Genomic DNA, 27,638 nt, shown 5'->3' on the forward strand with positions numbered 1-27,638 from the left:
TCCTTCCCAGAAGAGTGAAAGTAGTTATAGCTGCAAAGTTAGGGACCAACTCCATATTAAAGGGAACCTGACGGCTGATACATGCTGCCTGATCCACATGCAGCTAGTATCAGACTCTGTATGATTTCAGTCATATATGTCTACCTCTGAGACATTTCAGAGAAAACCAGTTTAATAGCCACCACGTACCAAGCCGCAGAATAGACGATGTCAGACAGGTGGGTCCCCGGCAACTTCTGCCCACCCACTACCAGTGACTGACACATCTCTCCCCATACACGTATGCTAAGAGTGACCTGTCACTCCAGGGCAGCTGGCGGGCAGAAGACGCCCGGGACCCACCTGTCCGACTAGTCTCTCATGCGGCTCGGTCCCCGGCGGCTATTAAATTATGTTTTTCTCTGAAACACCGTAGTGTCTGATATATGCCGGGGGGTTGTCAGCAAGTGTCAGCTGTCAGGTTCACTTTAATGCCTATAGATAAAGAATAGGAGGTAATAAAAGCTCCTGTAGATGTAATGTGTAGGAGTCCCAATACTTTTGTTCATATACTGTACACACATAGCTCAATCACTCTGAAGAGGGGTGGTCTTGCCCCCACACACAAAAACACAATTAGTAAGAGAGTGAGAAAGCCCCAACCCTCTGACAGAGATTCTTGGCTGAGTAAATCAGGCTCTTTTGTGCACCGAGTGGTAATTTTACTACACAAGGGGGAAGATTTATCAAAACTGATGCAAAGAGAAAGTGGAGTCCTCACCCCTTGCAGCCAATCAGCTTCCTGCTCTCATTTTTCACAGGCCTTTTGAAAAATGTAAAGTGTGACCTGACTGGTCGCTATTGACAACTGCTATATGCTGTATACAATATATTATATAGGTCAAAAAATAGATGTTACTACAGGAAATGTGCATCAATTATATCATGCTTCAAGTCGTATAATATCATGGAGGCCCTGTCCCCAGTGTGATTACCTCCACACCTTTATATCCATCATATCATGCTTCATGTATAATAACATGGAGGCCCTGCCCTCAGTGTGATGTCACCGCCACACACCGGTTACCTGGCTACAGGTAAACATCAATCAGCTGTGTCCTCTACAAGGAAGCTGTGTGTACAGAAACATGGCAGCCGTCCCCCAGCACCAGGGCAAACACAGCAACCTCGTGGCAGAAGACATGATCTGGTAACATAATGCTGCCTCTTATCTGTGTACATAATGTATATACTGGTGTCTACACAGAATATAGTGTACACAGGGTGTAACTTGTGTACACAGGGTACGTAATACTATATGTGTATATAGGTTATATAACAAGGATATACTGTGTATAGGATATTATAATAATTATATAGTGTGTATAGGGTATATAATAAGGATATAGTATCAGTATAGAACATATAACATGAATGTAGTGTGTGCATATAGGGTATATATCAAGTATATACTGTGTGTATATAGGGTATATAACAAGAATGTAGTGTGTATATAGGGTATATAACAAGTATATAATGTGTGCATATAGGGTATATAACAAGTATATACTGTGTGTATAGTGTGTATATGGGGTATATAACAAGTATATACTGTGTGTACATAGGGTGTGTAACAAGTATACACGGTGTATATACGGTATAACAAGTATATTCTGTTTGTGTATATAGAGTAAATAACAAGTATATACTATGTGTGTATATAACAAGAATGTAGTGTGTGTATAGAGTATATAACAAGTATATACTGTGAGTATATAGGGTATATAACAAGAATGTAGTGAGTATATAGGGTATTTAACAAGTATATACTGTGTGTAAATAGGGTATATAAAAAGCTATAGTGTATAGGGTATATAACAAGGATATAGTATATAGAGTATATAACAAGGATATAGTGTGAATATAAGGTATATAGCAATGATATAGTATACTGAGTATATAAAAAGGATATATAATGTGCGTATAGGGTAAATAACAAGGATATAGAGCCCAATTCATTATTTTTTCGCTATTTTTTTAGCGTAGTAACTTTTTTATACGCGACAAATTCATCAAACGATTTGCGTTTCTTGTAAAGTTGTATTTTGCTGTTAAGTTAGTTTAGTGAGTTAGAGTGATTTTACATACACCTGTATTTTTTGCACAAATTTGGGAACATTTTGCAGAACATGAGACTTTTGCTTTAAAAAGGCACAAAATAGGTTAAAGACCATTTTTTATTTTGCAAAAAAATTCATGAATCCCGTGAACCATTTTGAAGAATTTGGCACAAAAGCGTCAATGAATACCTAAAGACAAAAAAGAAAAGTGACTTATTGTACAGTACAGGCCAAAAGTTTGGACACACTTTCTCATTTAAAGATTTTTCTGTATTTTCATGACTATGAAAATTGTACATTCACACTGAAGGCATCAAAACTATGAATTAACACATGTGGAATTATATACTTAACAAACAAGTGTGAAACAACTGAAAATATGTCTTATATTCTAGGTTCTTCAAAGTAGCCACCTTTTGCTTTGATGACTGCTTTGCACACTCTTGGCATTCTCTTGATGAGCTTTAAGAGGTAGTCACCGGAAATGGTCTTCCGACCATCTTGAAGGAGCTCCCAGAGATGCTTAGCACTTGTTGGCCCTTTTGCCTTCACTTTGCGGTCCAGCTCACCCCAAACCATCTCGATTGGGTTCAGGTCTGGTGACTGTGGAGGCCAGGTCATCTGGCGTATCACCCCATCACTCTCCTTCTTGGTCAAATAGCCCTTACACAGCCTGGAGGTGTGTTTGGGGTCATTGTCCTGTTAAAAAATAAATGATGGTCCAACTAAACGCAAACCGGATGGAATAGCATGCCGCTGCAAGATGCTGTGGTAGCCATGCTGGTTCAGTATGCCTTCAATTTTGAATAAATCCCCAACATTGTCACCAGCAAAGCAACCCCACACATCACACCTCCTCCTCCATGCTTCACGGTGGGAACCAGGCATGTAGAGTCCATCCGTTCACCTTTTCTGCTTCGCACAAAGACACGGTGGTTGGAACCAAATATCTCAAATTTGGACTCATCAGAGCAAAGCACAGATTTCCACTGGTCTAATGTCCGTTCCTTGTGTTCTTTAGCCCAAACAAGTCTCTTCTGCTTGTTGCCTGTCCTTAGCAGTGGTATCCTAGCAGCTATTTTACATGAAGGCCTGCTGCACAAAGTCTCCTCTTAACAGATGTTGAAGAGATGTGTCTGCTGCTAGAACTCTGTGTGGCATTAACCTGGTCTCTAATCTGAGCTGCTGTTAATGTGGCACCCCAGGGGTCTGGTTACCACAGTAATAGAGATATTATGTCTGAGAGCAAGTGGGAGGTTTCTCTGGTCAGGAGCCCTAAGCATGCAACACGGCCCACCCAGACCTGGGAGGGGAGGAATCTGCCCTTATAAACTGGGTCTGGGGCGGGATTAGTGAGTGAAGACAGAGACAGAGCCTGCAGAACAAGCAGAGCAGTCAGAGCCTGGAAAGGGAAAGTGACAACAGGAGCTCTGTAGGAGCAGGAGCGAGTGCCAGAGGCTGGAAGCTAGAAAGCTCGCCTTGGCTGAAGACACTAAACCCGGACACGGAGTCCGAGGCTGTGGGGACATCCAGGTCCAGCAGCAGAATCCAACCGGCAGGGGATTCCATGTCCTCTGGCCTTAGAAGCCCGGAGGCACGGTCACAAGCAAGGGACCAGCACCGCCATCGTGAAGCGGAGGCTAACGGAAGGCCCTAAGTCACCGGCCATACGGGTGAGCACCACACGGTATACTCAGGGACGTGGGCTACTTCTACCCGCATAGAGCAAGGTAGCCAGGAAAGAGTGCAGATAGTCGGGGAGGCCTACAACTCCACCTGGCCAGGGGGAGATCCTGCTTGCTCACAGACTGACCAGGCCCCTACTGCTAACCAGTACTCCCGGGAGGGTCTGCTTTATACCATCAGTAAAGACCCTGAACTGCACCACTCGTCTCTGTGTTTCATCGCCGCACCAGCACCATTACTACTGGTACGCTCACACCATCACTCCCATCATCCACACTAGCTGCCCTGAGGCAATACTTCTCCCGTGGGGACTCATCCCATACTCTGCTGCGCAAACAACATCAGCCTCAGCGGTCGGCAGCGCAGCGGCGGTCCCCACTGACCGCAATCCACGGGTGGCGTAGTCGGACATTGTTATTACTTAAGACTGCCACTGGTTTGACCGCCCTGGGCACGGACCGGGTCACCGCCACGGAGAACTACAACCCCCAGCGATCCGGCTCCGGGTATCCCCCTGCACAGCACAGGCCCAGGGGGCACGTGAATTTTGGCGTAGTCGGCAGGATTTCGTGCCCGCAACCACCGGGTACTGCGTGCCTGAACAAGAGACTTTTATACTTACCTGTGGTGAAGTTTCCCGCCGTCCGGAGCCGTTTCCCGCCATCGGACGCCATCTTGGACCGTTTCCCGCCGTCTTCTGCCTTCTTCCCGCCATCCGCAGCTGCTTCCCACCTTCGGACGCCATCTTCGGGACGCCGCACGGGAAGAAGAGGGGCGTGGACGCCGAAAGCGTGCGAGATCTGAAGCTCCGCCCCACACTCCGCCTCACACTCCGACGCTGCGTAAGGTCCTGGAAGGAAGGAAGAGCGACGCTGACGTCATCGGAGCGCGACGCCAGGTCCTCAACCCCGACGATCGACTGCGGAGCCGCGGCCTACGGAAGAAGAGCATCGCAAGGTAGGCCACGGTCCACTAGGGGGAAAGGAGGATGTCGGACACCGAGGGGAGCTCCACCGCCACGCCGGCCGCCAGCGCAACCGCTGCTGCAGTCATGCCCTTCACCATGCCCTATATCCCGGGGGCAACCTGGCTACCCCAGTACTCAGGGGAGTCACATACCCTGACTGACTTTAGGGAAAGACTTGATAGCCTCTTCCAAGTATACCCCCTCACAGAAGAGCAAAAAGTGAGCATTCTGGTGGCCCAGTTAATCAGGGCAGCCCAAAGGGAGGTAAAGTCCTGGTCACCTGGGAAGAAGAGGACTGTCAGAGAGATACTAGCCCGGCTGAAAGACACATTTGACACCCGCACCTCAGCCGAGATAAAACTCAGATTTTACGGGTGCAAACAACGGGCACATGAAAGTATAAGAGACTATTCTCTAAACCTACAAGAGGCCCTGAGAGCCATTAAGCAGGCAGACCCTGATAGCGTGGGAAATGAAGACAAGCTGTTGACCGAACAATTTATTGAGGGTCTACTGTGCAAAGCCCACCGAACCCAGTTGCGGGCAATGGCCTTACAGGACCCTGACCTGGACTTTGCACAGTTCAAGGACAGAGCCATCCGGGTGCTCCGAGAACCGGCACCAGGTGGCGCTGTGACCCACAGGCGCCCTGCTATCACTTATCGCCAGGACGCGGCGCCCTTGTCTGCAGGGTCTGTGGGAGCTGATGCGCAGGCTTTGAACAATAACCCGGCAACAGACCTGCACCATCAGGTCCAAGAGCTGACTAAGAGTGTTGCCGCGCTAACCAGAACTGTGCAGTCTTTACAGGTCTCTTCTCCAGGAAAGATCCAGCTGGCATCCGGACCGGAGGACGTCCCGTGGCGCCGACTGAGGAGGACCCCACCGGCCAGAGGAAGACCCAGCGACAGATACAACGAGGACGGACGACCCATCTGCCGCCGCTGCAATCAACCCGGACATATGGCAAGGTACTGTCATTTAAACGGGCACAACCTGGGGTAGAGGGCCAACCCCCAGGCATAAGATCATCAGGCCCATCGAACTGGCGTGACAAATACGTAGGGGGACGTCCGGTCTTGCCTGTGGTACTGGACGGCATTCCTATGAGTGCCCTACTAGACACCGGGTCACAGGTCACCACCATCCCGTACGTCAGAGGTCCCCAACCTTTTTTGCACCAGGGACCGGCTTTAAGCAAGACCAGTTTTCCATGGCCCGGTGGGGGTGGGGGCGGGGCTTTGGTCATATGGGGGTGGGGTTATGGAGGGGTGGAGCTGTATGGGGAGGATGCTGGCGGGACCTCGGTGTACAGCGCTGCTAAGTAGCAGCATTGTACATTGAGCGTCAGTGTATACAGCGCTGCTGCTTAGCAGCGCTACACACTGAACACCGGTACCGGGAGCCGCGTCACTGAAGCCAGTCTGCTGCCCCAGCACGCCCCACATAACATGTTCTGCCGGGGGCGTGTCAGTGAGGAGAGCCTGCCGCCCCACCCCGTCAGGAACACACCATGCTGTGCAGGAGGGCCGCGTCACTAAGACCCGCCCCGTGACGTACAACAGGTACCATGCTGTGCTGTGGAGGGCTGCGTTACTAAGACCCGCCCGACGCCCCACCCCGTCCTGCATAATGTTCTCTGCCGGGAGCTGCGAGCTGTCACGGCTATGGCAGAAAACATTATAAATCCACACAGAGCGAGTTCTGACCAGGCGCAGGGCCGCGGAGCTAGCTGTCAGCGGCAGGGCCGGCTCCAGGTTTTTCTGGGCCCCGGGCGAAAGAGTCTCAGTGGGCCCCTTTAACACATACCACGATTCATGATGCAGAGATACGGCGGAGAAATATATATATATAGTACAATGCAAAGATTTCACTTCATGAGTGATATCTATTGTAAATTCTACAATAGCTCAGAAACCGGTGAATCGCTCCACACAGAATAGTGGCCCCCATATAAGGCTCCATACGGAATACTGGTCCCCATATAACGCCCATACGGAATACTGGCCCCCATATAACGCTTCATACGGAATACTGGCCCCCATATAAGGCCCCATACGGAATACTTGCCCCCATATAAGGCCCCATACGGAATACTTGCCCCCATATAAGGCCCCATACGGAATACTTGCCCCCATATAAGGCCCCATACGGAATACTTGCCCCCATATAAGGCCCCATACGGAATACTGGCCCCCATATAAGACCCCATACGGAATACTGGCCCCCATATAAGACCCCATACGGAATACTGGCCCCCATATAAGGCTCCATACAGAATACTGGCCCCCATATAACGCTCCATACAGGATACTGGCCCCCATATAACGCTCCATACAGGATACCGGTCCCCATATAATGCTGCATGCAGGCTGTTACCCCCCACATAATGCCCCATACAGGCTGCCCCCCCCCCTTATAATGCTCCATGCAGGCTGTTCCCCCCCACATAATGCCCCATACAGGCCCCCCCCTTTTAATGCTCCATGCAGGCTGTTACCCCCCACATAATGCCCCATACAGGCTGCCCCCCCTCTTTATAATGCCCCATGCAGGCTGTCACCCCTCCTCTTTATACTGCCCCATGCAGGCTGTCACCCCTCCTCTTTATACTGCCCCATGCAGGCTGTCACCCCTCCTCTTTATAATGCCCCATGCAGGCTGTCACCCCTCGTCTTTATAATGCCCCATGCAGGCTGTCACCCCTCCTCTTTATAATGCCCCAAGCAGGATGCCCCCCCTCCCCTCTTTATACTGCCCCATGCCTCCATACATTAAAAAAAAAAAAAAAAATCAAATACTCACCTCCCTTCTCCTCACCTGCTACCTGCTGCCCGCCGCTCGCTGCTCGGCTCCGAACTCCAGCGTTGTCGTTTCTTCCCGCTCAGCGCTCCCTGTGACGGCTCAGGGGAGGGCGCGGTGTAAAGACGTCACCGCGCCCTCTGACCTGAGACGTCACAGGGAGCGCAGAGCAGGAAGACAGCTGATCTGCGGAGGCACGGGGAGAGGTAAGTATCGGGCTGCCGGGGCCCTGAGCAAGCGGCGGAGAAGGGCGGGCGCTGACACCGCTCTCCTCCGCCCATAGCCCAGCGGGGTGCGCGACCGCCAGTGGGCCCCTCTGCCTGCTCAGAGCCCCGGCATTTGCCCGGGTGCTGACGCCGGCCCTGGTCAGCGGCGCCGCGGACCGGCTGAAAAACCCCAACGGCCCGGTCCTGGTCCGCGGACCGGCGGTTGGGGACCTCTGCCGTACGTGCTCTTCAAGCGGTACTGGAATGACTCGGACATAACCCGCTAACCAGATGACGACCTGAGCATTATCGCCAGCAATGGTCAGCCCGTGCCGTAGATAGGATTTAAGGAAGTGACCATCAAGGTCGGTAAAGTTGAACTGCCGGCACAAGGACTTATCATTGTGGACATTGACCGTCGCGAGAGTCACCCAAAAATAACCTTAGGTACTAACGTAATTGAAAACTGTCTTGCAGAGGTGATTCTTATTTTGCAACAGGTTGCCAAGAACGCCAGTTCCAGCCAGCAGCGTGTGCTCCAAAAAGAGATCCGGGCACTGATGAAGCGGCAACAAGTGGAACTATCCGGTGGTGAGATAGGTAGCGTGAGAATGTGTGACCCGTTCCCTATTGCCATGCCCCCAAAAAGTGAGATGATGATTTGGTGCCGGGCAGCCATTGGTCTAAGAGGTAGAGACTACCAAGCAATGGTAGAACCCGTCTACTCAGACAGTAGGCCCACCATTTTGACAGCACGGGGGGTGGTCGATGTACGCCATGGGAGGGTGCCCGTCCGCATCATCAATATCGGGGAGAGAGAAGTACACCTGCCCCGGTATGCCATGCTAGCCAAATTGTTCACCATCAACCAGAACTTTGTACAGGCCAAGGAACCCTTGCCTCCATCTCAACCAGAGGAAGGTAACGGCTCTAATAAACCAATGGAGGACTGGTGTCAGCAACTGCATTTGGGTACTGACTCCACTCCCTCACACCAAAAACAGGGAGTCTATCGGGTGGTTCAAGAGTACGAGAGAGTGTTTAGTAAACACCCGCTGGACTTCGGGCGAGTAAAGGGGGTAGAACATCGCATCCCCACGGGAGACCATCCTCCCATAAAGGAGAGATACCGACCCGTACCCCCTGCACACTATCAACACGCCAAGGGGATGTTAAAAGACATGAAGGAGGCTGGGGTTATTAGGGATATCTGTAGCCCCTGGGCAGCTCCACTAGTCTTAGTGAAAAAGAAAGACAACACCATGAGAATGTGTGTAGACTACAGGAAGGTCAACCGTATCACACACAAAGATGCGTACCCGTTACCAAGAATAGAATAGTCCTTAGCTGCATTAAAATCTGCTAACTTCTTCTCTACTTTGGATCTCACTAGCGGGTACTGGCAGGTTCCTGTAGCAGAGGCGGACCGGGAGAAGACCGCATTCACCGCCCCGATGGGACTCAGCGAATTTAACTGTATGCCGTTCGGGCTCTGCAACGCACCAGGAACCTTCCAACGGTTGATGGAATGCTGTCTGGGACACCGGAACTTCGAGACGGTCCTACTATACCTGGACGACGTCATCGTCTATTCCAAGACCTATGAGGACCATCTGGAACACCTGGCCGAAGTGTTTGAAGCTCTGGCAAACTACGGCTTAAAGGTAAAACCCTCAAAGTGTCATCTACTGAAGCCAAAGGTACAGTACCTGGGACACGTGGTGAGTGCTGACGGAGTAACCCCCGACCCTGACAAGATCACCGTGATTAAGGACTGGCCAAGACCATCCAGCATAAAGGAAGTGCGGCAGTTCCTCGGGTTGGTAGGCTACTACCGAAGATTCATTCCCGGTTTTACCAAGAAGGCAGCTCCTATGCAGGACCTCCTGATAGGCCAGTCCAGAAAGGCCAAAAACCAGAAGCCACCCTTCAAATGGGAAAAGCTGGAAGAGAAGTCCTTCCGCCAGCTGAAGATGGCCCTCACGGGGGATGAAATCCTGGCGTACCCTGATTACAGCCAGCCCTTTATCCTCCACACGGACGCAAGCAACATCGGGCTAGGAGCCGTACTGTCCCAGATCCAGCAGGGGAGAGAACGGGTAATTGCTTACGCCAGCCGAAAACTGCGACCCACGAAAGAAACCCTGAGAATTACAGCTCGTTCAAGCTCGAGTTCCTGGCAGTGGTGTGGGCAGTAACCGAACGTTTCAAGCATTACCTTGCCTCTTCCAGGTTCACCGTGTACACGGACAACAACCCGTTGACCCACCTGGACACTGCAAGACTGGGTGCCCTGGAGCAGAGATGGATGGCCCGCCTGTCCAATTTTGAGTTCACAATCAAATACCGGGCAGGACGCTCCAATACCAACGCGGATGCCCTGTCCAGGATGCCAAACCTACCGGACGAAGGGGAGGATCCAGAAGAATTGGAAGAGATCGAACTCCCTGCGTTTCACCGTCATGGGATTACCCAGTATTCCCACCGTGTGAGGGGCCAACGATCCGCTAAGTTCAACCCCTTACCCCACTACAACTGGGCGGAGACGCAAGACAGTGACCCCGCCGTCCGTCTGGTGAAGGAGATGCTGACCCAGGCTGACGCCCGCCTGGACCCAGACGCTCCGGAAGAGACCAAGCAACTGTGGACGGAAAAGAGCAGACTGTTCCTCTACAAGGAGAAGTTGTGCCGCAGCATGGTCAATTCCCGGACACATGAGCTGATCTGGCAGGTTGTGGTACCGAGACGGGACGCAGCTATGGTGCTGGAGGCCTACCACAATGGGGCAGGGCACTTCGGATGGAAGAAGCTGGAGTTCCTGCTGCGTGAACGGTTCTACTGGATAGGCATGAGAGGAGCCACTGAGAGGTGGTGTAGAGACTGTGGCCCATGCAATCTAAGAAGAAGGGACCGTGCCAGCCAGAGGACTCCCCTGCAGCCCATCATCACCAGGCAGCCGCTGGAACTGGTCGCTCTGGACCATGTTAAACTGGCTCCAAGCAGAAGCGGGTATGTCTACGCCCTAACCATCGTGGATCACTACTCTCGGTTCCTGGTGGTGGTCCCTGTCAAAGACTTAACGGCTCAGACAGCAGCCAGAGGCTTCCAGCTGCACTTCTGCCGCCCACACGGGTACCCGGACCAAGTGCTGACGGACCAAGGACCAGCCTTCGAAGCGAAGGTCTTCCAGGAGTTCTGCAACCTGTATGGCTGTAAGAAGATAAGAACAACGCCCTATCACCCCCAAACCAATGGACTCTGCGAGAAGATGAACCAGGTGGTGATAGCTATGCTAAAAACATTGCCCCTGGAAGAACGCAGTCTGTGGCCTGAGAAACTGCCCGATCTGGTGGACCTGTATAACCACATCCCGGTAGGTTCCACCAACTGTACCCCGGCTTACCTAATGCGAGCAAGACCTGGTAAGCTGCCTGTTGACCTGGATATGGGAGTCCTGATACCCGAGGACACCTCGCCAGAGACAGATTGGGATACAGAACGGCAGCAGCAGTACCGGAAAGTACAGGAGAGCGTCGAGCGAAGTCTCTGTCAATCAAGAGAAAGGCAGGAGAGGACTTATAACCAACATGCTCCCGCTGTTCCCCTGGTACCTGGAGAGCAGGTCTTGAAAAGGAAAAGGCGGCTCCATAAGTTGGACGATCAGTGGGAAAAGGACCCGTACGCCGTACTGCCCTCAAGCCACAATAACCCAAAGGTGTACGTCATTAGCAAGGATGGAGGAGAGACCACAGCCACTGTCTCCAGAGACCACCTGAAAAAGTGCCCCGAGAAGTTGCAAAGCACGGATGAAGATCAGGAAGACCCTCAACCCGTAGAGGAAAAGAAGGAAATGATCACCACCATACTCGAAGACTTTCCCTGGTCCTGGACACAAGTAAACAACGCTATCGTGGTGCCCGTCCTCACCTTTCTCCAGCCAGCCTCTCAAGTGCCTACAGAAGACCAGGTTGTTATGTTCTGCTACCAAAGCTAAGGAAAGAGAGGAGATCTGTCCCTACTATAAGACTCAGCTGAATCCCTACGATGTAACAGGGAACCTGATCCTGCGATCAGACCTGCTAAAGTCCTAATCTAGTCTGTACGAAGACCTATAGATGTGGGGAGGGAATCCCTACAAGTACTAAGGACTGGGAGGAATATGGGACACCTCCTAACAGAAATAGTAGCAGACAGACGAACAAACAAAATAGATAGAACATAGAGGTCCGTAGACCAAGCAAACTAACAGAGCTAGATACAGAGCACAGGCTAGCTAGAAAGTAGATATACAATGAAGTCCAGCAAAGCCAGAAGGGCGGAGCAGGACTAAATAGGCCAACAAGGTCATGTGACCAGCAAAGGAAAAAAAACCTAACAGCAAGGTTCTAACAGTACCCCCCCTTCTAAGAGGATCCTCCGGATCCCCTAGGACCAGGCTTATCAGGAAATCTCCTGTGAAACGCTCTGATAAGTCTGGACGCGGAAACATCATCTGACCTCACCCAAGAGTTATCCTCGGGTCCGAAACCTTTCCAGGCCACAAGATACTGCAAACTACCTCTATACCGTCTAGAGTCAAGGATGCGAGAAATTTCATATTCCCCGTCCTCCACCACCGGAGGAACAGAGGCAGAGGCGTCACCATCCGACACAACAGCTTTTTTTAACAGAGAGACATGAAAGACCGGATTAATTCTCCAGGAGGTAGGAACCTCCAACCTAACAGCAGATTGGTTGACAACCTGAAGCACCTTAAAGGGCCCTACAAACTTGGGACCCAATTTCTTAGAAGGAATCCTCAACCGCAGATTCCTAGAGGACAACCAAACCATGTCACCAACAGCGAACAAAACCTCCTGTCGTTTCCTATCAAAGTAGTCTTTAGATTTTCTGTTGGCCTCCTGAAGATTACCACGCACATCCGTCCAAACTCTTTCCAAATCACCGGAAAAATTCTCCTCCTCAGGCACGGCAGATCCCAACTTGGAGAACGACCCAAACGACGGATGTCTCCTAGAACAACAAAAAAAAGGCGAACAACCAGCAGAAGAAGATGTATGATTGTTCAGAGCAAATTCGGCAAGTGGCAGAAACTCAGACCACCCCTCTTGATTGTCTGCCACAAAACAACGCAAGAACTGCTCAACATCCTGGTTTTTCCTTTCTGTCTGGCCATTAGATTCAGGATGATATCCGGACGAAAACGACAAATGAATTCCCAACCTGTCACAAAAGGCACGCCAAAAACGAGCCACGAACTGAGGACCCCTATCAGAAACAATGTCAGTAGGAACGCCATGAAGTCTGACAATTTCCTTGACAAAGGCCTTAGCGAGAGTTTTAGCGCAGGGCAGTTTGACGAAGGGAACCAAGTGACACATCTTGCTAAAACGGTCCACGACCACCCAGATGACAGTAAAACTCTCAGAGGGGGGAAGGTCAGTTATAAAGTCCATAGCCAAATGTGTCCAAGGAGCACTGGGGACCTCCAAAGGACAAAGCAACCCCGCAGCAGGAGTATGTGAGGACTTAGATCTAGCACATATAGTACATTGGCGCACCCACTTAATGACTTCCTTCTGCCATCCAGGCCACCAAAAACTGCGACCCACCAGTCTCTTGGTCTCAGAGATTCCGGGATGACCTGCCAACCGAGATTCGTGACACTCAACAAACAAATCTCTCCTAAAGGTCTCAGGCACAAACAACCTCCCATGAGGAGTGTTAGATGGGGCATTCTCCTGAGCTTTAAGAATCTCATCTTCCAAAACGGAGTCTAAAGCAGCTATCACAACACCTTCTTGTAAAATGTTTTCCTCTTTCTCAGCACCGACTATGGGAGAAAAACTACGAGACAAGGCATCCGCCTTAACATTCTTAGTACCAGGGATGTAAGTAACGGAGAAATTAAACCGCGAGAAAAACAGTGCCCACCTAGCCTGACGGGCATTCAGGCGCTTGGCAGCATCAAGATATATCAGATTTTTATGATCCGTAAGAACCTGAACGGGAAATTCCGCACCTTCCAAGAAGTGGCGCCAGTGTTCAAATGCGAGTTTAATAGCCAATAATTCCCGATTACCAATATCGTAATTCAATTCAGTCTCCGAAAATTTTTTTGAAAAAAAGGCACAGGGATGTAATCCATCCCCGTTATCCTGAGACAATACTGCGCCAACCCCCACAGAGGAAGCATCAACCTCAACCAAAAACGGCCTAGTAACATCAGGCTGCATAAGGATGGGAGCAGAGGTGAACCTCTCCTTGAGATACACAAAAGCTTCAATGGCCTCAGAAGACCACTGAACCGCATCAGCACCTTTCCTGGTGAGATCAGTCAGAGGTTTGACAATACTAGAAAAATTTTTTATGAACTTTCTATAGTAATTGGCGAAACCCCAAAACCTCTGTATCGATTTCAAACCAATAGGCCTAGGCCATTCCTGCACAGCCTGAACCTTAACCGGATCCATCTCAAAACCTTTGCTGGAGATAATGTAGCCCAAAAAACTAATTCTCTGTACAGCGAACTCACATTTCTCCAGCTTAGCAAAAAGTGAATTGTCCATTAATAACTGTAATACCTCACGCACGCTCCGCCAATGAGACTCCAGATCTGGCGAATAAATCAAAATGTCATCCAAATACACAACCACATTTTTACCGATCAAAGGTCTAAGGATGTCATTAATCAGATTCTGAAAAAATGCAGGAGCATTAGTAAGACCAAAAGGCATAACCAGATTCTCAAAATGACCCACAGGAGTGTTAAAAGCAGTCTTCCATTCATCACCCTCCTTCATGCGCAACAGATTGTATGCCCCCTTAAGGTCAATTTTAGAGAACCACTTGGCCCCCAATAACTGGTTAAACAGATCAGGAATCAATGGCAGTGGGTAAGGATTGCGTACCGTAATTTTGTTAATCTCACGAAAATCCAGACAAGGACGTAAACCGCCGTCCTTTTTTTTTACAAAAAAAAATCCAACCGCCACAGGAGACTTAGAGGGCCTAATGTGACCGGCGGCCAAGCTTGTCTGTATGTATTCCTCCAAAGCCTTCCTCTCAGGAATAGTAAGGTTAAATAAACGACTCTTAGGAAGAGTCGCTCCAGGGACAAATTCAATAGAACAATCATAGTCTCTATGGGGAGGCAAAACCTGCGATTCCTTCTCAGAAAAAACTCTCCAAAAATCCTGAATAGGAACAGGCAATTCTCCCCTATCCAAAGCTGCAATACGCCCGTTACAACACTTGTCATAACATTTATGGCTCCAGGATTTAATTTCACTGGTAGACCAATCCAGTACAGGATTGTGAAATTTTAACCAGGGCAAACCCAATATTACTGGAGAAGGCAAGTTATTCAACACTACCAAATCCAATTTCTCATGGTGAACACCATTAATAGTGAGAGGAAATTCACTGACCTTGAGAGTAATATTCTTCAAAGGGGAGCCATCCACAGAAACCACAGCAATGGGGGATGACAAAGGTTCAGGTTTTAAATTGAGTTTTTCCACGAATCCCCCATCAATTACATTCAGTGTAGACCCGCAATCAACAAACACCCGAAATTCCATTAATTTTTCCTGAGCAATCGTGGAAGCAGCTAAAAATATACCCTTGGAATTTAAACAGGCAATACGGGCGTGACTGACCATTTTTTTTTCTTTCTTCATACGAAGCTCACAGCCTTTAATCAAATGACCAGATTTTCCGCAATAGAAACACAAGCCTTGCGAAAAACGACGGTCTTTTTCTTGAGAGCGAGGTGCCACCGATCCAATCTCCATCGGTTCACCACTGTTAGTACACACATTATCATAACCAGAAACTGACATAGCAGAGGATTTGCTCTCATTAACCCTAGCACGCAGTCTTCTATCCACCCGTATAGCTAATTGCATAGCCTGTTGCAAATCTTCAGGTGTAGGATAAGCAATTAGCAGGTCTTTAACCCTTTCACTGAGCCCAGCAAGAAATAGACTTTTCAGAGCAGAATCGTTCCACCCTGTTTGAGTGGACCAACGACGAAAATGTGTACAATATTTTTCCACATTACCCGATCCTTGTTTTAGACGTCTCAACTCAGTCTCAGCTGATGCGACACGGTCAGGATCATCATATAATAGTCCCAAAGCAGAAAAAAAACTATCCACTGATCTGAAGCATGAATCACTAGGTTGCAAAGAAAAGGCCCACTCCTGAGGCTCTTTGCGCAAAAGTGACATTATGAACCCTACGCGCTGGGATTCATCCCCAGAGGACTTAGGTCTCAAACGAAAATACAATAAGCAAGCATTTTTAAATGAAAAAAATTCTCGGTGTTCACCAAAAAACAAATCCGGCAAACATACCTTAGGCTCCAAGAAATGTGCTCCAGGACAGTTACTCACGTGCTGACGGAGCTCGGCCACCTCCAGAGAGAGTCCCTGCAGGCGATGAGTCAAATCCTGAACCGACACCATGATGGAACAGAAAAATCTTTCCTTAGAGAATTTGCTGGCTGGACTTACTGTTATGTTCTGCTACCAAAGCTAAGGAAAGAGAGGAGATCTGTCCCTACTATAAGACTCAGCTGAATCCCTACGATGTAACAGGGAACCTGATCCTGCGATCAGACCTGCTAAAGTCCTAATCTAGTCTGTACGAAGACCTATAGATGTGGGGAGGGAATCCCTACAAGTACTAAGGACTGGGAGGAATATGGGACACCTCCTAACAGAAATAGTAGCAGACAGACGAACAAACAAAATAGATAGAACATAGAGGTCCGTAGACCAAGCAAACTAACAGAGCTAGATACAGAGCACAGGCTAGCTAGAAAGTAGATATACAATGAAGTCCAGCAAAGCCAGAAGGGCGGAGCAGGACTAAATAGGCCAACAAGGTCATGTGACCAGCAAAGGAAAAAAAACCTAACAGCAAGGTTCTAACACAGGTAGAGCTGGAAGAGCAGCCGGTCCAGGAGGCAGAAGAGTCCACACCAGCAGCACAGGAGAATCAACCCTCTGCTAGTAGTGAGCCTACCGTGCCCCTAGTGAGCCAAATAGTACGCAGACAGCTGCCCAGCTTACCCATAACACCTAAACCCTGTAGTGCAGGACCAGTTAGTGAGCTCTGTAGGTCCACTAGAGTCACTAGAGGTCAGATGCCCGCTCGCTGGAGAATATAACTAATGCACTGTGAATTTATCTGTTTAACTGTTTATGGTTTATGTTTGTTGCCTGTTATTAATTATGTTTCTCAGTTAACCTGCAGATTTATTTGGACTAACAGGTTATGGACACTGGATAACCGGAACAATTTTGTAGATTGTTGCACCTTGGTGCCTCTTGTGAAGACGGCCGCGGAAGAGAAAACCTGTCTGGTGTGGCCTACTTGCGGCCCAAAGTAGCTAGCTCCAGCCTTGCAGCCACGCCCAGGGCCAACGCAAGGGGTTTGCTTTGGACAGGTCCCCTACTTCGCTTAAAACTTCACCTTGGGTGATATGGACACCCGGTTGCGGACACGCCGTGACCTTTAAAGAACTAAAGCTTCTTGTAAATATGTTATTGTGTTATTGTTATACCCTGCATTTATGTTTCTTTAAAAAAATGTGTGTTTAGTCCCGGAGTACTAAAATTTACTAGGGGGGAATGTGGCACCCCAGGGGTCTGGTTACCACAGTAATAGAGATATTATGTCTGAGAGCAAGTGGGAGGTTTCTCTGGTCAGGAGCCCTAAGCATGCAACACGGCCCACCCAGACCTGGGAGGGGAGGAATCTGCCCTTATAAACTGGGTCTGGGGCGGGATTAGTGAGTGAAGACAGAGACAGAGCCTGCAGAACAAGCAGAGCAGTCAGAGCCTGGAAAGGGAAAGTGACAACAGGAGCTCTGTAGGAGCAGGAGCGAGTGCCAGAGGCTGGAAGCTAGAAAGCTCGCCTTGGCTGAAGACACTAAACCCGGACACGGAGTCCGAGGCTGTGGGGACATCCAGGTCCAGCAGCAGAATCCAACCGGCAGGGGATTCCATGTCCTCTGGCCTTAGAAGCCCGGAGGCACGGTCACAAGCAAGGGACCAGCACCGCCATCGTGAAGCGGAGGCTAACAGAAGGCCCCAAGTCACCGGCCATACGGGTGAGCACCACACGGTATACTCAGGGATGTGGGCTACTTCTACCTGCATAGAGCAAGGTAGCCAGGAAAGAGTGCAGATAGTCGGGGAGGCCTACAACTCCACCTGGCCAGGGGGAGATCCTGCTTGCTCACAGACTGACCAGGCCCCTACTGCTAACCAGTACTCCCGGGAGGGTCTGCTTTATACCATCAGTAAAGACCCTGAACTGCACCACTCGTCTCTGTGTTTCATCGCCGCACCAGCACCATTACTACTGGTATGCTCACACCATCACTCCCATCATCCACACTAGCTGCCCTGAGGCAATACTTCTCCTGTGGGGAGTCATCCCATACTCGGCTGCGCAAACAACATCAGCCTCAGCGGTCGGCAGCGCAGCGGCGGTCCTCACTGACCGCAATCCACGGGTGGCGTAGTCGGACATTGTTATTACTTAAGACTGCCACTGGTTTGACCGCCCTGGGCACGGACCGGGTCACCGCCACGGAGAACTACAACCCCCCAGCGATCCGGCTCCGGTTATCCCCCTGCACAGCACAGGCCCAGGGGGCGCGTCATTAACATGCGATTTCTGAGGCTGGTAACTCGGATAAACTTATCCTCAGAAGCAGAGGTGACTCTTGGTCTTCCTTTCCTGGGGCGGTCCTCATGTGAGCCAGTTTCTTTTCAGCGCTTGATGGTTTTTGCAACTGCACTTGGGGACACTTTCAAAGTTTGCCCAATTTTTCGGACTGACTGACCTTCATTTCTTAAAGTAATGATGGCCACTCATTTTTCTTTACTTAGCTGCTTTTTTTCTTGCCATAATACAAATTCTAACAGACTATCAGCTGTGTATCCACCAGACTTCTGCACAACACAACTGATGGTCCCAACCCCATTTATAAGGCAAGAAATCCCACTTATTAAACCTGACAGGGCACACCTGTGAAGTGAAAACCATTTCCGGTGACTACCTCTTGAAGCTCATCAAGAGAATGCTAAGAGTGTGCAAAGCAGTCATCAAAGCAAAAGGTGGCTACTTTGAAGAACCTAGAATATAAGACATATTTTCAGTTGTTTCACACTTTTTTGTTAAGTATATAATTCCACATGTGTTAATTCATAGTTTTGATGCCTTCAGTGTGAATGTACAATTTTCATAGTCATGAAAATACAGAAAAATCTTAAAATGAGAAGGTGTGTCCAAACTTTTGGTCTGTACTGTATAATGACTGTATATATAATAAGGATATTTAATGTGGTTATAGGTTATATAACAAGGATATAATGTGTATATAGGGTATATATTACAGGTATGTACACGTTAACACGTAGCAGGCCATGTAGTATAGATGTGTCTGTATAATGGAGGTACGATGTATATAATATGGATGTCTATAAAGAATCCGAGATAAATAGACAGATATGGGCTGTGTACATGGTATGTATGTATATGTAGCAGCTGCAGGTTCGAGTAGGAGAAAGAATTGTGTGATTTACCATCATGAATTATTTAGGGTGAGGATTGCTGGCGACACAGTGATCTGATTGTATCTCATGACTTGGTCTCAATCACTTTCGTCATGTGACTCTTAAAAGGTTGTATATACAATTGCATTATTTTTCAAAAAACACAGTATCTTCTTGATTATTACTAATATATAGACTAAGCCCAACATAAAGTTTCTTCATGCACCTTTGTGTCTTTTTTAAATCTCTACCGGCCTCTTATGAGCATTCAGCTTCACATAGCTGAATGGGCGGTCCTATTCATATCTGCTAAAACAACATTTCCTGGGAGCACCCTGTTCCTCTCCAGAGCTGCAGGGCCCTCCCACTGTTTTCTCCAGAATTATCTCCATCTATTTAACTGTATCTGCTGTACTCTATCAACTGCATCATCCCAGTAAAGACCTAAAAGAATAACAAATATATAAAGCAGTAAAGAGTTAAAAGACTTATAGATAAATAAATAAAAAAAGTTAATCTGCAGTAAAGACCTACAAGACAAATAAATAAAAAAATAAATTCAGCAGCAGTGAAAACATAAAATTAATATTTATTACAAAAAGTTCACCTTTGTATATTGAATGTACTGCATTTCTCATAAACAGTCGGACTGGCCCACCGGAAAACTGGAGAATCCTCTGTTGGGCCCTAGGTTCTTCTTCATAAGCGTCCATAGCAGCAGACCTCGCAGTCACTATAGGGCCCCTGAGTCCAGAAGAATCCTGTGCTGAATGGTGGCACGGTGCACCAGTAATATGGTCACTGCTGCTGTCTGGATGTCAAAAGTATCTGCATTCTGAGAATGGCTTCCTCCTTTGCCATTCAGCATGTGCAACTGAGAGTGGACGCAGCAGGCGCAATGACGTCATTAGATTGTGCCTGCCACGCCGATCCACAGATCACACACTGCAGAGATGGGAGCAGGACGCCATGGGGAACATGGCATGGTATTTTTATTATATTTTATCAGTCATTACCTAGGAGACCATACTGTATATAGGGGAGGTGTGAGGGACATCATACTGTGTATAGGTGGCTGTGGTGCCTCCATACTGCATAAAGGGGCATTGTAGGGGCCATTATACTGTATATAGGTATCCCTGGGAAAATCATACTGTATGTAGGGAGCTGGGGGGACATCATACTGTATATAAGGAGCTGTATGGACATCATACCATATATAGGGAGTTGTGGGAACACAATGCTGTACACTGCGTGCAGAATTATTAGGCAAATGCGTATTTTGATCACTTTGATACTTTTTATACATGTTGTCTTACTCCAAGCTGCATAGGCTTGAGAGCCAACTACCAATTAAGTAAATCTGGTGATGTGCATCTCTGTAATGAGGAGGGGTGTTGACTAATGACATCAACACCCTATATAAGGTGTGCTTAATTATTAGGCAACTTCCTTTCCTTTGGCAAAATGGGTCAGAAGAGAGATTTGACGGGCTCTGAAAAGTCCAAAATTGTGAGATGTCTTGCAGAGGGATTCAGCAGTCTTGAAATTTCCAAACTTTTGAAGCGTGATCACCGAACAATCAAGCGTTTCATGGCAAATAGCCAACAGGGTCACAAGAAGCGTGTTGGCCAAAAAAGGCGCAAAATAACAGTCCATGAATTGAGGAAAATCAAGCGTGAAGCTGCCAAGATGCCATTTGCCACCAGTTTTGCCATATTTCAGAGCTGCAACGTTACTGGAGTAACAAAAAGCACAAGATGTGCGATACTCAGGGACATGGCCAAGGTAAGGAAGGCTGAAAAATGACCACATTTGAGCAAGAAACATAAGATAAAACATCAAGAATGGGTCAAGAAATATCTTAAGACTAATTTTTCAAAGGTTTTATGGACTGATGAAATGAGCGTGACTCTTGATGGGCCAGATGGATGGGCCAGAGGCTGGATCTATAAAGGGCAGAGAGCTCCACTCCGACTAAGACGCCAGCAAGGTGGAGGTGGGGTACTGGTATGGGCTGGTATCATCAAAGATGAACTTGTGTGATCTTTTCGAGTTGAGGATGGAGAGAAGCTCAACTCCCAGACCTACTGCCAGTTTCTGGAAGACAACTTCTTCAAGCAGTGGTACAGGAAGAAGTCGGTATCGCTCAAGAAAAACATGATTTTCATGCAGGACAATGCTCCATCACATGCATCCAACTACTCCACAGCATGGCTGGCCAGTAAAGGTCTAAAAGAAGAAAAAATAATGACATGGCCCCCTTGTTCACCTGATCTGAACCCCATAGAGAACCTGTGGTCCATCATAAAATGTGAGCTCTACAGGGAGGGAAAACAGTACACCTCTGGGAACAGTGTCTGGGAGGCTGTGGTGGCTGCTGCACGCAATGTTGATCGAAAACAGATCAAGCAACTGACAGAATCTATGGATGGAAGGCTGTTGAGTGTCATCATAAAGAAAGGTGGCTATATTGATCACTCATTTTTTTGGTTTTTGTTTTTGCATGTCAGAAATGTTTATTTCTAAATTTTGTGCCCTGATATTGGTTTACCTGGTGAAAATAAACAAGTGAGATGGGATTATATTTGGTTTTTATTAAGTTGCCTAATAATTCTGCACAGTAATAGTTACCTGCACAAACAGATACCCTCCTAAGATAGCCAAATCTAAAAAAAAAAACACTCCCAACTTCCAAAAATATTAAGCTCGGATATTTATGAGTCTTTTCAGTTGATTGAGAACATAGTTGGTGATCAATAATAAAAATAATCCTCTAAAATACAACTTGCCTAATAATTCTGCACACAGTGTATATAGGGGCTCTGGGGTATCAAACTGTATATAGGGAGATGTGGGGGCCATCATACTGTATATATATGTTGTAGGGGCTTCATATACTGTATATTGGGAGCCATCATATTGTATATAGGGAAGTGTGGCACCCTCATACTGTATATTGGGAGCTGTGATGATATCATATTGTATAAAGGGATCTGTGGGGACATCATACTGTATATAGAGAGCCCTGGTGGCATCAAACTGTATATAGGGAGCTGGGGGGGATATTCAATTTTATATAGGAGCTGTAGGTACATCATACGTTTTATTCGTAGCTGTGGGGACATCATACTGTATGTAGGGTGCGGTGTGCCATCATACTGTGTACTTGGGTCACAGTGGGGCCATTATACTGTGTGCTGGGATCACATGTCTGGTCACCATTCCATTCAGACAGGTATTTCAGTGCCCCGTTCTTGAGGTCGGTGGGGTCCTAGTGGTTGAACCCCTCCTTATCAGCAAGTGATTGCACATAAACAATACATTCTTAAGATGAGAATAACCCTTTAAGTGCAGTCACAATCATACCATGCTGTTGCTGCATACGTAGACAAGCGCTTTATATTTGGAGACCATAGGGGATGGGTGCCCCTTAAAATACATTGACTGCCTCACTGAAATACATATCCATGCATTACACATATACACATCCATGCCTATAACTGCGTGTGACTCGCCCCCTGGGCAGCGGTGCACTCGAGACCGGGCTTCTGTACGGTGCTGGGGGTAGTCGTGGCAACCTGATCCCGTGGCTCAGGGTGGTCAGACCAAATTGTGGCGGTCTATTTATCAGTGTTTTGAATGTCCGACTATGCCACCCGTGGATTGCGGTCAGGGATAACCGCCGCTGCAGGGCAGGCCACTGGGGCTGGTGTTGGTGTGCAGCACAGAGGTAGAATAACTCCCCACGGGAGGAGTGTAGCACCAGGGTAGTGTAGGTGGATGCTGGGGGTGATGGTGCAGGCGCAGCAGAAGTCACACAGAGTCCAATGATGCAGTCCAGGGTCTTTTACTCACAGTTGTTATCCAAGTCACTTCTGTCAGCAAGGACTGCCCGAGCCATGCTGCGTCCACCAGGTGAGGAGCTCGGTCAACCCCCAGGCAATTCAGGAGTATGGCACAGGACCCTCTTCTGTCCTTTCTCTGGCCTCTCGTGCCCCACCAGTGTCCTGACTTCTGTCCGGCTATCGCGGATCGTTTCGGGTAAGCGTTGGCCTTCACTTCCCGTTATCCTATATGGTGTGTTCCTAGCAGGTTTAGCGGGGGGTCGCACCTATAAATGGTCACAACCTCCGGTTCTTGGCTGAGGGTAGATTCGCCTCCACCAACTTAGGAATCCGGTACCTTTCCACGGCCTGACCCTTCCACCCGGTATAATGGGGTATGCAACGGTTGCTGACCGTTCTGCACTCTTAGGGTCCCTTCTGCCTTCTTGTTTCTGGAGCCCTTCCACTCCTCTGTCTCTTCTCCTTCCTTCCTTCTCCTTCTTCTCTTCTCCTCTGGCCCCGGCCTTCTCTCTAGGCCTGCCTCGTGGAGCTGAGCTCAGGCTGAGCCACTTCTCCCTGTCAGCTCTCTCTCCCTTCCGCTCTGACTGACTGGACTGAACTCTCTCGACTAAGATGGCTCCCACCTTTTATCTGTTTCTCTGTGTCTGAGCTCAGGTGACCTGCACCCAATGAGCTCCTTCCTATGCTCCAGAAACCGACCCCTTTCTGCTCCTACACCACTGGGTTCTCTCCCCACTCCCCACTCCAGCCAGGGACATGGTCAGTTGTGCCCGCAGCTGGGAGCACCGTCGAGCTGTCCCCCGGAAATGGGGTGAGTGTGTGTGTGCAGCTAACTGAGCCCTGGTCCACACTCCATCCTTACCTGGGAGTGGAATATCACACCTCTGGTTGAGGTGCAATACCCCTGTAGCAACCGAGCCCTCGGGGCGCTACATTCCCCCCTGGTAAACCACAGCACGTCCTCGGGCTGGAACAGAGCAAAAGATAATTCAAAAACATGCAAGTTTTTAGAATGCATCCATATATAAAATTATAAACCATTATTACTCATCCCTTTATGGGAGGCAATTTTTCTCTTTTAACGTTACTGGCACATTTTCTCTTTCAGCAAGATTATAAGACTTTCTTCTCATATATAAAACATTATAAAACTCTTTTCACTCTTATAACCACATCTGTCACATATAAAACATTTTTCTTATAAACATTCTTCATGTAAAACTTTTGTTAACTGGTCACAGTGCACTTTGCGACCAGGTGTCCATCTTTCTATAAAATGCAAACTTGTAAACACAAACATGAGGGACCCGTTCATAAACCCTCAACGAAGGCCCTGGGGTGGCTGCAGGGCGTAGCTGATCCAGCTGCTGGACCTCGTCTTCGGCCACCTCTAACAGGTTTTTGTTCTGAGGACAGTTGTTGTTGTAGTCTCTTATAAAACCAGTAGGGGGCACTTTAGGAAGTGCAACTATTTACAGAATTGACCGCTCCCAGTCCTCGGCCGGATAGTTCACTAAGTTGGCTGCTCCCAGTCCTCAGCCGGTTATTCAAACGACACCCAGGCAACAGTCAGACAACAGTCAGGCAACAGTCCCCATCTGGGGTGAACGTTCTCTTCTGTACCCTAATGGGCAACTATTTACAGTGCACTCACATTTTAATAACTGTGTCCTCCTGGTGCACGTTCTTCCTCCTCACCATACTCTCCAGACCCGTCCGGGTCATCTGGATAGCCCCACCAGTGTCCTGACTTCTGTTCGGCTATCGCGGACCATGTCGGGTAAGCGTTGGCCTTCACTTCCCGCTATCCTATATGGTGCCTTCCTAGCATGTTTAGCGGGGGGTCGCACCAATAAATGGTCACAACCTTCGGTTCTTGGCTGAGGGTAGATTCGCCTCCACCAACTTAGGGATCCGGTACCTTTCCACGGCCTGACCCTTCCACCCGGTATAATGGGGTATGCAACGGTTGCTGACCGTTCTGCACTCTTAGGGTCCCTTCTGCCTTCTTGTTTCTGGAGCCTTTCTACTCCTCTGTCTCTTCTCCTTCCTTCCTTCTCCTTCTTCTCTTCTCCTCTCTGGCCCTGGCCTTCTCTCTAGGCCTGCCTCGTGGAGTTGAGCTCAGGCTGAGCCACGGCTCCCTGTCAGCTCTCTCTCCCTTCCGCTTTGACTGACTGGACTGAACTCTCTCGACTAAGATGGCTCCCACCTTTTATCTGTTTCTCTGTGTCTGAGCTCAGGTGACCTGCACCCAATGAGCTCCTTCCTATGCTCCAGAAACCGACCCCTTTCTGCTCCTACACCACTGGGTTCTCTCCCCCCTCCCCACTCCAGCCAGGGACATGGTCAGTTGTGCCCGCAGCTGGGAGCACCGTCGAGCTGTCCCCCGGAAATGGGGTGAGTGTGTGTGTGAAGCTAACTGAGCCCTGGTCCACACTCCATCCTTACCTGGGAGTGGAATATCACACCTCTGGTTGAGGTGCAATACCCCTGTAGCAACCGAGCCCTAGGGGCGCTACACGTGTCGCATTAAAAAATGTGAAAATCCGTAATAAGACCCAGTGATGTTTTACCTTATGTATTCAGGAAAGCACATGTGAAAAAAGAGCAGGAAACCACCAAGATGTGGCCTGAGAACTGGGGGTTCCTGACTGCACCCTACGATGAGGTAAATCTTATCTGACAGGGCACAGTAGGCATTAGGTCATGGTATCTAAGCCCCAAGAAACAACCAAAATATTACAATGTGAATCTTCTTATTTTAGCCAAGAACCGAGACAGCTATGAAAGCAAAGGAGGCAGCATGCAGAATAAAAATACCAGACCATATGAAGGTTCGGACGGTGACCCCACTGGACCAGTATATAAAGGTCAGGACCCTAGTATAGACTATATTATCGTAGTTTTGGATCTGTTCTCAGCTGATATTTTTTCACAGCTGAGGGTTTGATATTATCTCCTCCAGCCTAGACAATCCTCTGTGTCACAATAATACATTTATCTGCAATGATAAGATCAGAATACGGAGAGATTTGTGCCATTGATATAGTTAAAGGGGTTGTCTACTACTAGAACAACCCCTTCTTGATCTAATGTTTGCACGTGATGAAATAAAAAAAGCTTATACTCAGGAGGGGAGTATAAGCTTTTTTATTTTATCAGGGCCAAGCGTTGGGTATGAGAAGGGGTTGTCCAAGTAGTGGACATCTTCTTTAAAGAAGCACTCCTCCTCTCATCAAAGTTTTTATCCTCTTAACATATTGCAATCATCATATTATATGGCACTATGTACTTACAATTGCTCATTTTGCCTTTCTACCCAGTTAATTCTTCACTTTTCTCTGCTCGATGTAGAAACAGGAAGTCTCTTTTCCCTGCATTTATCATCCCCCTTTTCAACTTCTGACCAAGTTGCTCCCCCTCCACCCTGCCATAGCATTTTGCAGTGACTAATGACTTGTGAAGACAAAATTGACCTCCTGTTTCTACAAAGAGCTTAGAAGGATTCAGCTAGTCAGTTTTTAATCACGAGATGTCATAGACTTAATGGAAAAAAAGAAGAATTAACTGGGTAGAAAGGAAAAATAAGCAATAGTAAGTACACAGTGCAATATAATATGGTGATTGCAATATATAGAGGATAAAAATATTGATTGGAGGAATGCTTCTTTAACTCACAGAGGATAGTCTAGACTGGACACATTGTGACAAACCCTCAGCTATCAGAGGTGATAAGTCAGTACACTGTTTTAGCTTCTGGATGTTAATAAGAATGTTGCTATCCACGGCGGCGAGCAAAATTTTCAAAATGGGGTGAAATTAAAAATATATAGTGTGTATATGGGAAGGCTTAAAATCATATTTTTTCCTGCAGGTTGGCCTCTCTCCTGCCATTCCCCAAACAACCCAAGGGCTGATAGGCTGGAGATCCACCATTTCGGCCCTGAAACTGGAACGGTACGGCAGAACACGCCACCTCAAGGGTGATTTTTGCAAGAACATGAAGTGGCCAGCTGAAGGAATCGCCTAAACGTCCGGTGTCCTGCCCAGGCCCCAACAAGACTGAATGGAAACATTTTAGCAGTCTCACAATAAACTAATAAAAATGAAACTTTCCTGCATTCTGTGGCAAGATGGAAAATCTCTGTAGAAGATGAGTAAATGTTAAAAATTAGCATAGGGATGAACGGCGTGCGCAAATATCGTAGTGGAAAACTTGATTGACGTCCGCCTCGCCTCCACCCTGGTATCCCCCTATTTACATTATGGCACAAAGGGTAATGCAGCTTTATGCTGATTGCAGTGCAGCTCCAGGCGAAGAGTCTAACACTTCCATGTTGCAAGTCAACAAGATCAGAAAATGGGTTTACAAGGAAGTGGTAGTGGCAGAATGGGTGCGATTACTTCATGTTAACTTCTTCCTTACCAGATGTTTTAATAAAGCTCTGATGCCA

At 48.1% G+C, this 27,638-nt stretch overlaps 1 protein-coding gene across 1 annotated transcript; it reads left to right on the top strand.

Annotated features, from left to right (window-relative positions):
- Window positions 1-1,059: 1,059 nt before the first annotated feature.
- Window positions 1,060-27,638, top strand: CIMIP1 (ciliary microtubule inner protein 1). The gene is made up of 4 exons (XM_073681021.1): window positions 1,060-1,189; window positions 25,771-25,852; window positions 25,950-26,054; window positions 27,059-27,638. Exons 1-4 carry the CDS (start codon window positions 1,128-1,130, stop codon window positions 27,212-27,214), a joined length of 405 nt encoding a protein of 134 aa, XP_073537122.1. The 5' UTR covers window positions 1,060-1,127; the 3' UTR covers window positions 27,215-27,638.

Source organism: Phyllobates terribilis, unplaced genomic scaffold (genome assembly GCF_046119375.1).
Source record: "Phyllobates terribilis strain yellow unplaced genomic scaffold, ASM4611937v1 Scaffold_5__5_contigs__length_657084704, whole genome shotgun sequence".
NCBI classification, from domain to species: Eukaryota; Metazoa; Chordata; class Amphibia; order Anura; family Dendrobatidae; genus Phyllobates; species Phyllobates terribilis.

Excerpts from the sequence above, each read along its gene's own strand:
- CIMIP1 (XM_073681021.1), top strand. The coding sequence starts at position 1,128 with ATGGCAGCCGTCCCCCAGCACCAGGGCAAACACAGCAACCTCGTGGCA. Across the intron at positions 1,190-25,770 it reads GTGGCAGAAGACATGATCTG|GAAAGCACATGTGAAAAAAG; the intron begins GTAACATAATGC and ends TTATGTATTCAG. Across the intron at positions 26,055-27,058 it reads CACTGGACCAGTATATAAAG|GTTGGCCTCTCTCCTGCCAT; the intron begins GTCAGGACCCTA and ends TTTTTCCTGCAG.